This window comes from Ammospiza nelsoni, chromosome 3 (genome assembly GCF_027579445.1).
Source record: "Ammospiza nelsoni isolate bAmmNel1 chromosome 3, bAmmNel1.pri, whole genome shotgun sequence".
NCBI classification, from domain to species: domain Eukaryota; kingdom Metazoa; phylum Chordata; class Aves; order Passeriformes; family Passerellidae; genus Ammospiza; species Ammospiza nelsoni.
The window spans coordinates 26,543,333-26,560,933 of NC_080635.1; the positions used below are offsets into that span (position 1 = coordinate 26,543,333).

Genomic DNA, 17,601 nt, shown 5'->3' on the forward strand with positions numbered 1-17,601 from the left:
AGGAAGTCAGTCTAATTAATTTGACAGATACTTGGTTAGTGCTGAGAGTGTTAATGATTCACATTCAGCCTTCAGCAGGAATGGGATTTTGTCCATGCACACCTCACTAGTGTGAGATGCACTGAGTGTTCTGAGAATACCCAAACCAATCCAGATTGAAGCCAGAGGTGTTTCCTGAGAGCTCAGACTTGTCAGAGAGTGAATGTCTGAACAGTCACTTGGCAAACCAGATCAACCCTATATGCTCCTAAAAATGGGAGAGACAGACTAACCTGGTATCCTTCCAGCTATTTAAAGCTATTTGTTATTTTTAACATATTTGTTCACCAGATGTTTTTCTGAATACAACATTTATATCTCAGAATATTTTACATAAAGATACTAGAAAAATACACTTAAGTGGAAACACTTATTACCTTGAGGATTGGATTTAAAATTCCTTGTTATGAACTGCCTCATCTCAAAACTATCATATAAAACTAGCTATATAATTACAGAATTTTAAGATACAAATATACTTACGTCCTTGGAGAAATCTATCTCTCTGCAAAAACTAATTTCTTCACAGAACATGAAAATAAGATACAAAAGTTAGGCATTCTGTGTCTGTTATGTTTTCAGTTTTGAAAGGCCCATGAGAAAAATTTCCAAAGATGAAAATAGCATTGCTTCTGACAAACAACTTTCATACTTTTTCTCTAGTTAAATTGACATTTTATTAAATAAAACCAAAACATTATTAAACAAACTTTTTTTTTTCCTTGTAATTCATAAACTGCTTCCAAAACAAGATTAGAACTTGACAGTGAGAAGAAAGAATTGATATAAATAACCTGTCTTCACTGATTTACTATCACTTACAAAGCAAAACCAACTTGGGTAACTTTGATACTGCTTCAAGATCCTGTACTCATCAGTTGCATAGTGTGTATAAGATTAAAGTGGAGTGAGTTCTTGATTCTGTCTTTACACATATTTGGTTTCTTTCCTCTCTACAGATTCCTCAAATGGTATCAAAACAAGACATAAGACTGAAAATACAATCCTAGAAATGAGATTTACTAGCAGTTGGACCCCTCTATTTACTAGTAGTGGTTAAAAAATAAAATAGTGGGGAAAAAATTAGAGCACCATTGCTACATTGTTAAAAATTGTCAGCAGTAGCTGACTAAATTAAATCAGAAAGCCCTTTAAAACATGAAATACTGTTGATTATGGCTGACCTGGAAATCAACCAGAAGAGAGGGATGGGGAATACCAATATCAGGAGTCATTCACACTCTTAAGAGAACATTGTTTTTCAAGGTGAAAACAAACATGAGAAGATGAATGTGTTTTTATATGTGTAATCATTTAAATTCTATCTAAAATCCAACAATATAAGCCTTCGACCATAATATATTAAAAAGTATACTATTAGAGACTGTTGGAATTGCTACAATTTCATTGTCAGTCAGTGATTCTCTCTTAATTTGAAGCACAGAATTGCAATAATGGCAAGTACTGGTATGAAAGCATAGAGTATGAGGAAGTCAGCTGTGAACCGGGACAATGCCCCGGGATAGTTCTCTTCAATGAACCAGACGCCTTGAGAGAGAACACATGCAGCATTATTTGCAGTGGAACTGTTGCCTTCACCTGTCAAAAGAAAATTTCTTCAGTAGGTAAATCAGTAAAATTAAAACTCAGACTCCAGTCTCTAACTCATGCCTTAAATACACCTCTTTCTGACATCACTTCCATGAAGAACCATACCCACAGCAGTATTTCTCATCACCATGGAATAAAACCAGACAAGCCCTGTGTTTCTGCAGTTAATCCATGACATACTTTTTGAAGGCAAGAACAAATGATCACTAGGAGCTCTCTCTTTTGTTCATGCCAAACAAAGATTTATGGCTTTTCAGACACATTGTCTGGAGTGGCACCAAGAACCAAAGATGCCCCATGTGGTAGACTTACTGTGTTCATATGTGTTGAGGGTTCCAAAATGCAAGAAATGGTGACTGTCTGAAGGGCACATTAAAAATGAGGTGTTCACTGGTACTAATAGAGTCATGGATTTGTTTTCTAACTGTTGTTGATCTTGTAAAAAAGAGGTGCAGGAGAGATTAATAGATAAAAATATGTAGCCTTAGAGAGGAGCACAGACACCTGGCTACAGCACCACAAATATCCTAGGGTAGGTTCCAAGCTGTTTTACCCCACTAATGTGTATTAGCTCCTAACCCTGCCACCCTGACTGATTCTCTTGTTTTGCAGCAAAGCACAGCCTGACAGACCCAAGCTGCTCAGTAAATACCATGGAAACACATTTGAACTGAAGCCTCTCTAGTATTAAGAGGAGATACTTGGTCAGCTGTTACCTCTCAATACTCCCTCCACTGATGTTTGATCTTAGATTGTGCAATTTTCTTGATGTTCTATTTGTGAATATTGCACAAAAAAATAATTCCAGACTGTAATAAACTTAGCTTCCAAAATTCCTCCAAAGAGGGGATAAGAGGTGAAAAAGAGGAAGATGGAAGTACAGGAAGAATGAAAAATGGCTGGAACAAAAGAATCAAATTCTGCTCTAGCTTAATGATGTGGCATTATAGTCTTCACTAATTAGTAAGTTCTTTTTAGCAACTCAAAAGTTACCTTTATTTTATCAGGATACATGTACAAAGAAGGAAAATAAGCATCGACATCTCATTAAAATTATTTATAATGGACTTTTTTTAACACTTACCACATGTGAAGTTTAAGCCATAAAATTCATTGACTACAAGGATTTCGCTGCCGTATCTTTGAAATGTAAGAAAACTGAGTAGTTTCAAAGGTTTTGGCATTTCTTCAATGGTCCTTAAAGAAACAAAGAAGTTAAGCTGGCTTTTGCTACATACTAAGTGACCCCAAATTAAAATAAGCTCTCATTGTTTGTAACCTGTGACAAAAACAATTTTTGTCTCTACCTGTAAGGTTTTCAAACATAAAGTCCAATTTTAGGGCTAAATGATGAGACAACCATGAAGGCTGTCCCTGACTTCAGTACAGTGTCACAACATTCAGCCCTGACTTGTTTATGAACAGTCACAAAGAATTCTATGGTTGTTTGCTGTTCACATGGCAGTGATAAACTGAAAATGACAGGACCCAATATAAACCTTACTTGCAAAAATGACTTGCTTTCCAAGTAAGAAACCATCATCCCTCCCTCCATCTTTAAAACCAAGTAATACTGAATAGGAATTCATTGCCCCAGTAATAACAAAGCAAAAATGAAGCAAAAATAAGGAGAAGAAACATTCAACAAGACAGGGCAATTTCAGCATCTAACATACTTCAAGACTTATAATTCAACAACAACAAAAAAAAAATAACAGGCAAAACCCCCAGCAGTCTAAGTCTCAATGCTATTTTTAATGTCCTTCAGTGATTATGAAGATCAATCAAAAAGATTCATAATATAAATGAGCAAAATCTGTGCTGTAAAATAAGGTTTGAAACCACTCTAATGCTTTTAAGTTATCACTAAGGCATTAGACTACAGTAGCAGAAATAAATGTCTTTCATTATAAACACACATCTTCCTGAAATTAGGCAGGGACTAAATAATTAGACATTAACCTAGCTTTATATTGTAAGTGTGAGCTGAGATCTACTTTAAAGAGACAAAGCATCATCAACTTTGTGAAGATGCAGATGGTTTTCTTGAGAACGCCATGTGTTGTTAGGCTTACTTTCATTTTCATTAGGAAAGCTGCTTTTAACAATTACACAGTTATTCTGCTATGTCCCTCAAAAAACTCAGTCATTTCAGTATTGACACATACAAGGGGGAAACTGTTCGAACTTCACACAAGTAACACACAAGCCCATCTATTTACACAGTAATAGAGCAAGTGGATCACGATTTTTCTGCGTAATTACTGCACTACTCAATAATTTTTATAGATTTCAGTCTGTACGGTAGAAAAAGGGACTGAAAAGTTTACTGGCTAAACTGGATAATAGTACTGGATAAACATACTTGAGAGCAACTGCTTTTTTAAACCAGCATTACCTGTGTTTAATGTCATAAGTTCCAGCAGTTACTAAGATATATAGGAACAGGGATTTTTTGTAGGCTCCTTTAATGAGGACAGCATTTCACATCATCATGTCAGCATCGATAAAAGAATTCAGATCAGCTGATAGATATTAATTTTTCAGTTTTATCTTCAATGTATTTGCAAAAACTGGGGGAAATCTTCAGTATCTTTGTTGATATCTAAAGATACTAAGTGTCTGGTTTTGTGTTTAGTACAAGGCCCAAAAAGATTAGATAGTTCTGCCTCTGAAGGAGCACAGCTGCTCTTGCTTTTTCATTGCTACCTGTGCATTACTGGATTTCTGCAAAAGCAACCGTTCTAGAAACTCTTCCACATCAATGTTAACAGCAACACTGTAACAAAGTAAGATTTTTTCCTACCTTACTAGTCCCGTTCCCACTATGACACCAGCTGAATTAAGAAGCACAATGCCACTCTGGACTATATTTGGATCTTGAACCATGCCAAATAAAACAAGTGTTATTAGTTCACCAATCATGTGAGAAGCTAGGACAGCAGCAAAGAAAATTCCAAATCTGGAAGCATCAGGATACAATCCTATAGTCCTGTACAAAGATGAGCAGAAGAACAGTTAAAAAACAATGTTTGGGTAGTAAACTTGAAAAGTAGCTTTTACTTTTGTTTCTATTTGGGTTTTTTGCAGTTATAGCTCATTAAGTGAAGAGTTTATGCCTTAATCCTTAGTATATTGTTTGGAATCTTAACACAAAGGACATCTACTTACTATCACTATGTAAGTGCCGATACATGAGGTATTCTCCATCTAGATTGAAGAGGGTTATGCAAAGATGTAATTCATGTAGAAACTCAGGTTTTTCGAAGACAATCACCATGGCTTTTCTATTCCTTAAACCAACCTGCTGCTTCTTGTAAAGTCTTTGCAGTGGGAGTCATTCATGTAAGTCACATATTTAAAGAACATCTTTATGCAGGTAATTAACAGATGGGATTTTGCACTTCTGATAATGTGCAAGCAAACATAAGCATGGATATACTCAATTAAAAGAAAAACTAATTGAATTTACCACCCATGTAATTCACACCAAAGCAATTTCCCCCATACTCCTAATTCTTTAATGCAACATGCTGTTCTCAGTTTTCCCCCAGTTAACCCAAGGGAAAGAGTCCTCTCAATCTATACTCAAAATTAAAAAGTTAAGAAAAGCCTGCAATTGCTAGACAAACTTAATTCAGCCTTATAGTGTATGTGACAGATGACAAAACCCTTTATTACACTGTGACACATTACTCTTTTTCCAAAATGCCTCATACTAAAATTGCCTCACACTAGGTGCACACTGCATGCTTTGCTTAGCTCACAAGCAGAAATTCAACATTTACTTTTCTTTTTTTTGTTGCTCAGTGCAAGACCCTATGGGTCTCTTTTAAATCCACTATGTTCAAATATGGTCTTCAAAGTATCAATTTTCTCATAGGCTTTCCTGCAGTGTTTCTTGTAACACCAGAATATTTTATAAATAGATGGATGAACATTGACCCTTCCAGTATTAAACACTCAGTGAGGTAGCAGGTATTTAACAACTTCTAAGTACAGATTGGTGCAGAAGAAAGAGTTTTCCAAAGTCCTACCAGAAAACTATCACCTCTGAGCTGCTCTACTTTACACAGATGTATGGAGACACAGGCCAGTTAATCTGGGGTATGAATAGAACAGAAGAAAGAAAGAAACAGCCCAAATAGAGAATATTACAGCAACAGAACAACAACATGATGTGAACTGTTAGAAGATTTCCCAGAGGTATCTTCAGCTAGGAAAATCTGCACAGACAGGACCTTCACTTGGTTGCAAGAGGCCCTCTTTGAACTTGGCCAAACCTGCCTCGTGTCTGATCAGGTCAGAGTTTGGGTCTGCCTGACCCAACTGGCTGCCTCCACAAACACAAACTCTACAAGAAATGGCTTGTAAGAACCCATGCCAGAGGCTGGCAAAGCCTCTCAAAAAGTTAGTTCATTCCATAAAGTTCAGTCCTGCATAACAACTGCCAAAATTTCATCCAGAAACTGCTTGCCCTGAGAGGTTAAGAGCATTGTGAAATCACTTTGACACATGCCTGATGGCTTCCAAACAACTGCAATATTGGAAAGATAATACCTGTAAATATTATCCATTAACTGGAGCCTCACTATTTATTGTTGGTTGTGTTTGAGCCAACAAAAACACAGGGGCAAAGTCTTTGCCCATGTCGATTCCCTGTTAGTTATGGAGTTGAGAGAGTCATGGAGCCTGGAAAGCTGCTTGCCAAATGGCTCTTTTCTTGGCACCAGTCACAAACAGAAGGTCAGCACAGCATTTAGTGGAAGGAACAGTCATTTCTGTCTGTCTGTCTGTGAAAAAAAGTCTTCTCATGGAGCCCTGCTTCAAGCAGATAGCACTGATATCTTGCAGAAATAAAAGCCCAGGTAGCTAAGGGGATAAAGGAGGCTACTTTTCATATCCACACCAAACTAGAAAACAACCTGCCCATGCATGCAAGTCCTCACACCTGGAAGAGCAGAAATCTTCCTCTCAGGGATATTCTCTTTTCATTGAGATTTCAAATGGAAAGAATTAAGTAAACATTGAGCACAACCCCTCATTGCCTACTATGGACCAGAAGGAAGAAGGGAATAGTCATCCTTTTTTCTAAGATTTTCCAGATGGGGGAAAATTGCTACAAAATTCCCTGAGCAGAAATTCTGCTTCAGAAGTCCATTTTGTGTAGTTCTACTTTATCCATTTTCCATTCATCTTACTGGAAATTAAGAGCACTAACATGCACAGCTACAGCAGAATGGCTTCTTCTGCACTTTAGCTCTTTTATGAGGGTGTATCCACTTATCACTTTTGAACAGGTCATCAGAGAACATGCATCCACAACACAAACAAAGCCTGCTCATCACTTGTGCACATTTCACTACAGATTGCCAAATGATTGGACCTGTCCCAGGAAAACTAAAATGAACTTTGGTGCACTAGACATCTCTCAACATTAGAAAAGAAAAAGATTGAAGGACAGAAATTTGTCCTTTTCTCTGGAGGGTATAAGAAAGGGATCCAGATTTCATCACTTTCATATGCTGTAGCTAAACCCCAACGTCCCAGGAAATAAAAGTTTTGTTACTGTCATGTGCCTACAGCTGACATCCTCAATTTGGGGTTTTTTCATTTAGTTTGGGTTTCTTTGGTTTTTTTGATTGTTTGGTGGTTTTCTTTTTTGTTTTGGTTTTTTTATTTGCTTTGGTTTTTGTTTTGTTTGTTTGTTTGTTTTTCCTGTATTTCTAAATGCAATGTAAAATGACACTTTCTGCTTTCAATATGACAAAAGTATGATAACTCTCCCAGGTCCATTAAAACTTTGCAAGTTACCTAAAGAACTGGTAATTTATTTACTGGGGATGTGTTTTCAGCTCTGCCTGAAAGAGAAGGGCTAATTTTGTGTCATCTTTCCTTATGCTTTCTGTGTATTCATTTTGAGAGACAACAGCAGGAAGCCATGCCAGGAGGCCTTTTGCTGACATGTTAACTGACACTGGTAACAAAAACAAAAAGACAACCCAACAGATGGTCCAAATGCTTACCAGTATATGAAGGTGCTGAAAATGGCCACACTGATGACACTGAAGGGCAGGAAATGGACTATATAGGCCACAAGCATTTGCCATTTCTTATACAGGCCATCTTTACTTTCTTGGTCACTGATAGCACGTAGAGCTGGGACTGAATTAAATATATAAAAAATGAAGTAAATTATCATTAAACAGAAAGAGCAAGGCTTGTTGCTAGCAGAAATTATCTGAAGCACAGGGACAACTTTGAGAATATAGCACAAACATTTTGCATAAACTACTCTGATCCCTTTTTCCCTCACTGTAAATGCAGAGTATGTTCCCTGCAGATTGCAAACATTGGTAGGTTTAATGAAAGAGGCCTAACTTATCAGCATGCAGGACAGCCTTCTTTTTTTTTGCATATACAAATTAAGGACATGAGAAAACCTCTGTCACTGGTCAATTTATTGAGGTACTCTGATTTCAAGCTCATGACAGCAATGTATGGTCTCTACATGAGCAAAACAGTTTTAGGGCTGTAAAAAGAAATTACTGTTGCTTTCAGTATGGCACCTGTAGGAGAAAAATCCTTTTAAAAATGTAATTATCACATAATACTCATAAATCCAATTATGCTTAATTGCTGTCAAAGTTGGTTTGTATTTCCATCTTTTCCACATGTCTGGTTTTGAGCTCGCTTAGGTATTAGCTAGACCTAGACTTTGTCTTGCCTATAAAATGCTACACACAGGGAAATCTTTTGCACAGTTTAGAATAAAGCCTTCATAGACAGGCCAGCTATAAAAAAAAAAGGCAGGGATGAGAGCATATTCCCTTAAATTCCATTGAATTTTGTGCTTCTGTATCAACTCTGACATTACCTAAGACCAGTGAAGATCCTTTAAATTACAATCTTCAAAAAAGACTTTTTCTTATTTAAGGCAGAGTGGCAGCAGCACCTGCTGCTGCACGTAGGACAGGACAGACAGACACTCACACAGGGCCACAGCATTGAGCATCCCTGTGTAGGGGGGGGCACTCACACACTGGTAGACAAGCCCCACACGGTCCTGCACGGCTCCCTGGGTCAGGTCATTCCTGAGCCTAAGAAGGAAAACAGCTACAAACAAGCCGAACAGCAGGTTCTGCAGGAGGCGCATGATGATGCCTATCTTATCTCTGGAGAGATTTCTTGTTGTTCTCCTGAAACAAAACAACAATAAAAGGCTTGCTAGCTACAGCTGAACACATGTCGGTAGGGTATTCAGCTTTGAACAAATCTTAGACACACAGTGGCCACCAAGAGCTAATATATTAAAAAAGATAAGGGACAAGGACAGTGGGAGATCAAATAACCAAGGAAGTGCATCTATACATGGAGGGGAAACCTCAAAGATTAGTGGAGAAGGAAAAAATATTTGCTTTAAAAAGGGGGGCAGGGGAAGTCTTACCGTAAAAGAATCAGTATTTGCTCAAAGCCACTGGGTGAGTCTTTGTTTTTGAATGGTATTGGTGGCAGCTCCTTCATGTACTTTGGTTTTTCAATGGCTGCCAGTACTTTGCTAAAGATCTCTGAGTTTCTATAGGCTGATACAAATTCCTGAACTCTACTGTAGGTTTCAAGTTCGTGTTCCTTGCTTCGGGTGTCCACAGATGTCAGATCCACTGTAAAATGACAAAGCTTTTAGTCTATATCCACATCACCTTCCCTTCATACCTTTTTCCCTGTGCAACTAACTTCTTCTTGTATCCATTCTAAAATATGCAAAGATGAAAAGGTCAATTTAAAGTATTCAAGGCTTCTCTTTCCCTTCTGTTAAGATGCAGCAGGAATTAATTAACTGCAGCCACAAGAAATCTGTGGTTTGTGACCTCTGTAGGACCCTGCAGTTCAGGTCCTTAATGGAAATGCAAGGCCCAAGCACTGCGCTGGTCAGACCTTTAGCACTCTCCTTGCACAGAACAGAGTTGTAGACAGCAAGACAAAGCACCAGAGGATGAAGATTCCTGAAGATGAAGAGATGACTTATCTGGTCATATATTTCTCAGGTTTTCAGGCAAATGCTCAGACGTGGCTCCACGGCTCCCCCCTGTCCTCTGCCCACTCCTCCCTAACTATGGACCTTCATTTTTTGCTTAGTGTGATCTCACACTGTAGAGACATTGCTCTTCTCTCCTTGAGCTGCTGATGTATTGTTACACTGGGTTTCACCTACCTCCTTTGCAGACATACTTTTAATGTGAAGTTAGAGGATGTTCAGCTGGCCAAATTCCCCTACCAGGCTCAGCCCAGGCTGAAGGAAGCAATACTGACTGCCATGGAACTCAGGAAAGGTAACTATTTCACAGAGTTAATGTTCCTTTCTAATAAGCCCACCAAAACATACTCCTGGCACCAGCAATTCTTTTGCTGGCAGATGGGAAATTTGTGTGTTCCATTTTTACAAGTCACACAGATTCAGTAATAGTGCTAAAATGCCTTAGAAATTTCCCTTTTCCCTAACAGCAATGAATTAGCCAAGGTTTTGAAAACTGGATTGTTGTTCTCAGCAATATTTGTTCTTGCCCAATTTTATATTACTCTTCTACATCTGCTAAGAGGTCTTCATCAGTTATTTATTCCTAAGGTTTCTCTCATCCTTAGATTTCAGTTTCGCAATGCTCTGTTCAACTTCAAAATGTAAATTCAACAAAAGGAGGTCTTGTCCAAGATTCTTAAGTTTCCTCAAAATCTGAATTAGGTTTATGAATAGTTCCCTGGTGTTCTAAAAGCTGGAATTCAACAGAATTGTCTTTAATGGTAAACACATCCAAAATGAAGCCTTTGCTTTTACAAATGTGAACATCTGAAATGCAGAAACACTTTCTGAAACTTGGCCAGTGGGACTTGCTGGAGGTCACACAGGAAAGAAATGGCAACTGGGTGTGCTATAAAAGAATTGTAACACTGACTACTAACTAGACCAACCAGCTAACACCTACCATGCATTAGTACTTTTTACAAACATGTGACAGTTCAGCAATATAATCCACACTCAATACATAGGATATATTTTCCTCTGTTGCTGGTGTAAATGATATCAGAATCTGTCCCTTCATTCACATCAAATCACACAAAAAAAATATAAACTACCAATTTTCAAAAGACTAAATATTCTGATGATTCTTTGCTCTAATCTGTATTTTTTTCCTTTCTTGTCACATTCAAAGGTTGACATTTGAAGAATGCAGTACTTCTTTACCAAGCTTTTTTAAAAGTGGGTCTAAATCTCAAATCATCTATGCTTTTCAAGACTATTCAAATTCATGAAGGCAAAATTATCCTCACTGTCATACCTGTATTTTCAGCTTTATCCCATTCCAGCTTCATGTCAACAACCATCCTCTCTTCTCACTGAGTTAAGAATGCCATGTAGACAATAGGAAAACACTGCCTGTTCTGAATGCAGCTTTTTGAATTGGCCAAATTCTCTGGTTAGTGCTCAGCTAGTACTGCCAGAAATTAACCTAACATGGATTTAAATAGAGTTATGTACATATATGCATACCCGTACTCATACAAACACACATTCTCCTCAAACCTGTGCCTGTATGGATGAGAGACATGGATGTCCTGCAGCAAAACCAAGTCTCCTGCTGACCCTTTTTTTTCATCCTGAATTGGTAAAACAATACTCTCCAGTTTATGCCAACAGCTATAATCATCTTGCCATCATCATTTCCTGAAGCATCCATTCTGTTCCAGTTGTCCACCCTGGTATTAGCAACTTCCCAAAACTTTCAGAAACCTCAAACTTAGAATTGCTGGAAATTGATGCCTCAAGTCATCCCGTATTTATTCTACATCCTTCCCTCCACACAACACTTTTAAGTTGCTTGGCATCACAGAGTCTGGAGGAGCATGGGATTTTCCACAATTTTGGAATCAAAATAATTTTCCAACATCCAGTGCACAGCCACAGCGAAATGCCATCAGGAATCCACAGGTTTCATGAAGCTGAGATTCTTTTTTTAGTGGTAGTTTACTCCTTTACTGCAAATATGGCTATTTGATGGAGTCATTAGGAATGACATGGGAGCAGCCCCTCCCTGAGCTGAAAACAATTAAAAAGTTGGAGCAGAATTCAAATACATTTCTATCTCTGGAAAAACTTTAACTTGGGGAAAAAAACAAATTGTTTTACCAAAACAACTTAGACAAACTTACCATAGAAGTCAAAAGGGTTTGATTGTTCAGGACAAGAATAGCCACAGTCACTGAAAAATGAGATCATTTCCATAGGGCTCCCACAGAAAACCATTTCTCCAAAGCTCATGATGGCTATTTTATCAAATAACTGTTGGAGGAAAATGAATATATTAGCAGTATGTACTAAGAATCACAGAATATGCTGACTTGGAAGGAACCCATCAGGATCATCTCGAGTCCAACTCCTGGCCCTGCATAAGACACCCAAGAATCACAACACCATGGGCCTGAGAGCATTGTCCAAAAGCTTCTTGAACTCTGTCAGACTTGGTGCTGTGGCCACTTCCCTGGGAAGCCAGTTCCCAACCACCCTCTGTGTAAAATCTTTTTCTAAGATCCAACATAAACCTCCCCTGTCACATTTCAGGCTATTCCCTCAGGTCCTGTCACCACAGTGATCAGATCAGGAGTGCATTCATTGTGAGTCCAGCTACTGTCTTGGTAATAGAAATGCTTTGATGGGAAAAATAGTTTTGACACATTCAAACTTCCTTACTGTATTTCTCCAAAAGACATTTGTCCTTTCTTTCACTCCTCTCACTGGTGGTTATGCAAAATGACATATCTTTAAGCTCTAGTGGTTCTCCAAACTGTCAATGACAACAGCATACAGAGGTAATCCACAAAAAGAGATGTGGCTTTCTGACTTCACTCCTAATGCACCTTCACTTACTGATTGACCCCTTTGGTGCTTGATAGCCCCAGTCTGTAAAACCCCCAAATTGTTGGCAAGATTATCCTGAAGTGCTTAAGGACTCTAACAGCACTGCTCTCAAGTGAACATTTGTCAGGACAAGATTCCCACTAGCTGTAATCAATCCATGTTCTTAAGCTGTAATCAATCCATGTTCTGGGCTGCTTTCAGTCCAGAAAAACACTGTTGCTCCCCTCTGGCTCCACAGCCATTTACACTCCATTCAGTCAGCCAGGGGAGAGGAGTTTTGCATTCATGTGGCAGGTGGTGGATAAGAGCAAAGTGAGAAACAGTAATGGGAAGAGAGACATGCTTTCCCCAGCACAAACCCTGCATGGTAAGGACTGCCCCACCACACAACCAGGGTGTACCCACGTGCCTTGTCATGACTTCTCCCACTGGTTCTGGTTTGGGCAGTTGCATAACACAAGTGTTACGTACACAGTCAGACTCCACACTTTTCACAAGGCAACGTGTGCTAAGGCCAGAGCTGCAAAGTTCAAGAGAAGCCTCTAATTAAGCAAAGGAAGGGAAAAGAGGCAGCTGTAGTGGGTCTTGTACTTCCATCCAGAAAAAAACCTAAGTACTAAAAGGTCAGGTGGAAAAGCCAATAGTGAGTAGGTATCACCTACCTTGAAAAGTTCTGAGCGAGGCTGATGGATTGTAAGGATCACAATCCTGTCTCTGTGTGCAAGCTCTGAGAGAAGCAAGACAAGCTGGTTTGCAGTCAGGCAGTCCAGCCCTGTGGTTGGTTCATCAAGTAGCATCACCTCTGTCAAATGACAAGGAATACCTTTAAAATTCAGGTAAATGAGGAGCAAATGGCATAGCTTCTGCCCTTAAAGCTAATTTGGCAAATAACATAGAAATTACTTTGTAGGTGAAGTTCCACACATAAAGCAGGGTATACACAGATATTGCCATGACAGGATCTTTCAGTTTTATTTAGTTTCAGTGGTTCTGTTTCAATAACTAGGAATAAGGACATTAAAAAATATTTCAGAGCATAATACTTCTTTTAAATTCATGTGAAATCTGAAAATTACCAAGATAGTTTTGATGCATACATCTGCTTTCAAGAACAATAATGATAAATTTCAGCATTTACAAAATTGTAAACATAAGCAACAAAATTAGCTAGGAGTTATATATTCTGAATTAAATTTATATATACACATAGAATTTGTAATGAACAAACCAAGAATTGTTAAAATACAGCAGATGCAATTCTATAGATTGAAGCAGATGTTACTGCCTTTTCTTCATTATTTTACTGCTCATGAAAGAGGAAAACTTATCATCAAATCCATTATTTTTATAGAGATGACACATGGCACAGAAGAGGGCAGTCCAACCTTGGTCAGGGTACGAGGGGAGGAGAGTTTTCACTCCAGGTTTATCTACACAGAATTACTATAGTGTTTACTGTAGAGTTTAGTGAGCTCCTGAGCAGCAACCACACCCCAGGAGTCACCAGTAGCAAACATGTACCTCATGCTATTTCAACTCCTTCCTGCCTAATATGCAGTTGTAGCACATCCACATGGCTACAAGGACTCCAGCATCCAATAAATGCGTGCTGTATGTTCACTCCGTGAGATTCTGGCACCTTCAAGAAACTCTCTCAAAACTGACAAAATTTTTCCCATGGATAATCCTTCCATAGTTACTCAGCTTTGATTTCCTTTCACTGGAATTTTTTTGGCACTGGAATATACATGGCACTCACACATACACAGATGAAGGGCAGCTACTCCACTACAAGGCTCAGTGCTTGCACATGTATGGCTCTAATGTACTCAAAAATGATAAATTAATGGGCCACGGGCAACATTTGGGAAGGGTGAACCCAGAAAGACTTAAAATGGATAAATCCAAGTCTAAACCTATGTTCAGTCCTTAAGATTTTTAATTTGTCTGTTTTCCAAGATCAACTAACAGATCAGTGGCTGACCTCAGCAACTGCTTATTCTTTCTTGTCATCACCAGAGTGGCTTCTGCTGAACTTCAGTTCTGCATTTGAATTGAAGAATGCAAATGCTTTTGTATTTTCAAGTGGTTTACAGGGGCCTGTGGTAGGAGCACAGTGACACAGCCTTGCTTTATTTTGAGAATCCATGCAGTGGTACTTACTGGGATCTTGTAAAAGCTGGGCTGCAACTGTTACCCGACGCCTCTCACCCCCAGAAATTCCTACAACATTCCGGCTTCCAATTATTTTGTCAGCAATGTGGCCGAGACTCAGCTCAGTCATAACTGCATCTACCTAAAAAATAATTGCAATTTCAAAGCACTAAGAGATAATCCACAAAGGATACCTGTGTGCAATGGCAAAAAAAAAAAAAAAAAACAGAAAAAAAGAAAAAAGGACATAATTTTAAGTTACAGCTTTACCAATATTCTGCATGCATCCATTCTAGTTGGACGTATCGAGCCTAATTTCTATTTGATTATTTTAATACATTATTTAAATTATTATTTTTTTAAATTTTATTTCAGTGTATTCTGAAATGAGTCAATTTTAACTTCGCTTGACATTAAGAGATTAAGAGTCCAGAGGTGACTAGAAGTTAAGGTGTGGAGCGTAATGTGCTCTGGCTTCCAAAATCAGGGAGCAGGAAGCACATCAATTCTGGGAAAGTATAAAGTACTGAGTGGGAGACTGGGGAAGAGAGAAGACAGAAAGCAAGACCATCTGGTCAGGAATATCCAGTTTTACTTTAAACAGAATTCAGAAAGAGTTCTTTAAGTAAATCCAAAACACACTGATTTCATCAAGAAAGTAGCTTGTAGGAGGCTTAGCAGACCAGTGCTTTTTTGAGCTAGTGGTTAGTGAGAGATACCTACAGGAGACAGAGTGGTGCCAAAATCAGTAGTGCTGTCCATGAGAACTGCCAGCACACATGGGCCAAAATACCCCAGAGAACTGAGGTTCTCCTGTGGGGAAGGGGAACTGACCTCAATACCAGGCCCAGCATCTCCTTCAGTGGTAACTGCTTCAGCTTGCGGTGGGAGTTCTGTCCCAGCATAATGGGGGTGTCCTGGGGCACCAGCACAAGCCCCTTGGAGAGGTGGGAGCACCAGAGAGCTTGTGTTCTACCCCTCAGCAGGGGCATTTCTACCCATTTGAAGAATGAGGATAACAAAACCTCATAAACATAAAACAGAGCCATGGATGGAAAGTGCTGCAGGTGAAAACACTACATGACATCCTGTATGACTTTCTGGTGGAAGACTGTAAAATACAAACCTTCTTTTTGATGGAGCTGTTGGAGCATTTCTTAAGAGTTAGTAAAGCTGTGTAGGTCAAAGACTCCTGTACAGTGAGAAAGCTTAACAAAGTGTCATTCTGGAAAAAAAGTGAAGAGGAAGAAGGAGTTAGTTCTGTAGTAATTAATATTTTGTCCCTCTTCATGCAAGCCTAATCATTCATACAGCTTATTAACTGATCTGTCCCAAATTTCCTTGTAAAACCACATTCACATTACACTACTCCATTACGCTAGCAACTTCTTTTTACACAAAAGGAAGCACAGTACACAAAAGATAAATGTAGAAATCAACCTGTGGCACGTAAGAGAAGCAATCTCTGAACTGCTCCCTCTTCAGCTGATGCCCATTCACATACACTTCACCAAAGAAGTTGTCTTTATGTCCCAGTCTGCCTGATATTGCATCCAGAAGTGTTGTTTTCCCAGATCCTTTCAAACAAAAGAAATTAATCATGTGCTGAGATGAATTTTATGATTCCAAGAGTGGTAGCCTGACTTGGATGGACACACCCAAAAAGTACAAAGCTGGATTTTTTCCTCAATAACTTTAAAATAATAGGGCCTGCAAATGCAGCTAATTAAGGGAAACTAAATAGGAAAATTAGAATGCAAATTAGCATTTAAATAATAAAAAATTCACACTCTGCAGTGAAACATTTCAGTTTTGAAGTAACCTTGTCTGTTATTGAAGTTATAATTGTTAGTTAGATGACAGAAGACTGAACTCTGAAAACCAAGCACCATTTTTACCAAGCAGAAGTTAAAATCAGCCACAATTTCTTTATTTAAAACACAGACCTCAGTCACATGCATGTCACTATGGAAGTCACCAGTATTAACTGTGATCTTATTTTGTTTAAAGTACTGGAACAACTTACCAGAATTTCCTAAGATCCCCATAATCTGGCCACTTTCTATGTGAAATGAAACATCCTTAAGTATTTGCCGGGTCCATTTTTTACAATATAATGAAAAGTTCCACCACGGGCCAACACGCTCTCTTGGTAAACAAACACCAATAAAACAATTAGAGAGAGAATACGTAAAAATTTTGCATAAAGCAAGTGAATGGTTCATGGCTACCTGCATGTGGGATGGGAGCTGCAAGGACTTTAAAATATGGGAAAATAAAAATTAAAGTATTTTCTCCCTTGTCCTAAGGCTTCAACTTTGGCATTACCTGGAAGATAAAATGAGATCTGAGCACGTTTTTCAGAATGATTGCTAAAAAACTTTTGGACTACAACCAAAAGGGCAGCCATGAACTGTGGCTTTATTTGCTGATGATGTTTGCCAGGGTTAATCCACCCGTCCCTTTCCTTAGGGCCTCGTGTTATCCCCCTGGCAAGAAAGGCACTGGGAAAGGGCACTTTTGGAAATCACTGAAGCACGTCCTTCAGAGAGGCATGGAGGGGATGCGGTGGGGCTCCGGAGGCTCAGCCCTGAGGCGCCATGAGGGGGGCCCGGCACCATGAGGGGGGCCTGGCACCATGGCTCCGGCCGGGCTGGGCTGCGACCCAACCCACGGCCCACAGGGCCAGCCCTGCTCCCGCAGCCCCCGGCGCCGCAGCAGGGACCCTCCACACCGCCCTCTCAGCCCTACCTGATGGTGTAGGAGACACCCTGGACGCTGACGCTGTTGGGGAGTTGCCCCACAGCCATCCCGTTGCCTGCGTGCCCGATGCTGCCGCTCTTCTCCAGGGTGGGAGACGCTCTGCCCGACATCCTCGGGGCCGGGGC

General features: G+C 39.3%; 1 protein-coding gene across 1 annotated transcript; it reads right to left on the reverse strand.

The window, feature by feature from the left end:
* Positions 1–761: 761 nt before the first annotated feature.
* Positions 762–17,586, reverse strand: ABCG5 (ATP binding cassette subfamily G member 5). The gene is made up of 13 exons (XM_059469335.1): positions 17,465–17,586; positions 16,740–16,861; positions 16,154–16,290; positions 15,840–15,938; positions 14,723–14,855; positions 13,222–13,361; positions 11,854–11,983; positions 9,098–9,311; positions 8,644–8,849; positions 7,677–7,815; positions 4,457–4,642; positions 2,735–2,847; positions 762–1,638 (listed from the first exon to the last, which is right to left on the reverse strand). Exons 1-13 carry the CDS (start codon positions 17,584–17,586, stop codon positions 1,454–1,456), a joined length of 1,926 nt encoding a protein of 641 aa, XP_059325318.1. The 3' UTR covers positions 762–1,453.
* Between the last annotated feature and the right edge of the window lie 15 nt (positions 17,587–17,601).

What these genes read in the sequence shown, in the direction of transcription:
- ABCG5 (XM_059469335.1), bottom strand. Translation starts at nt 17,586, where the DNA reads ATGTCGGGCAGAGCGTCTCCCACCCTGGAGAAGAGCGGCAGCATCGGG. An exon ending in CTCGCTCAGAACTTTTCAAG is followed by an intron (nt 11,984 to 13,221) that starts GTAGGTGATACC and finishes TTCCTCCAACAG; the next exon opens with TTATTTGATAAAATAGCCAT. An exon ending in CAAATACTGATTCTTTTACG is followed by an intron (nt 8,850 to 9,097) that starts GTAAGACTTCCC and finishes GTTTTGTTTCAG; the next exon opens with GAGAACAACAAGAAATCTCT.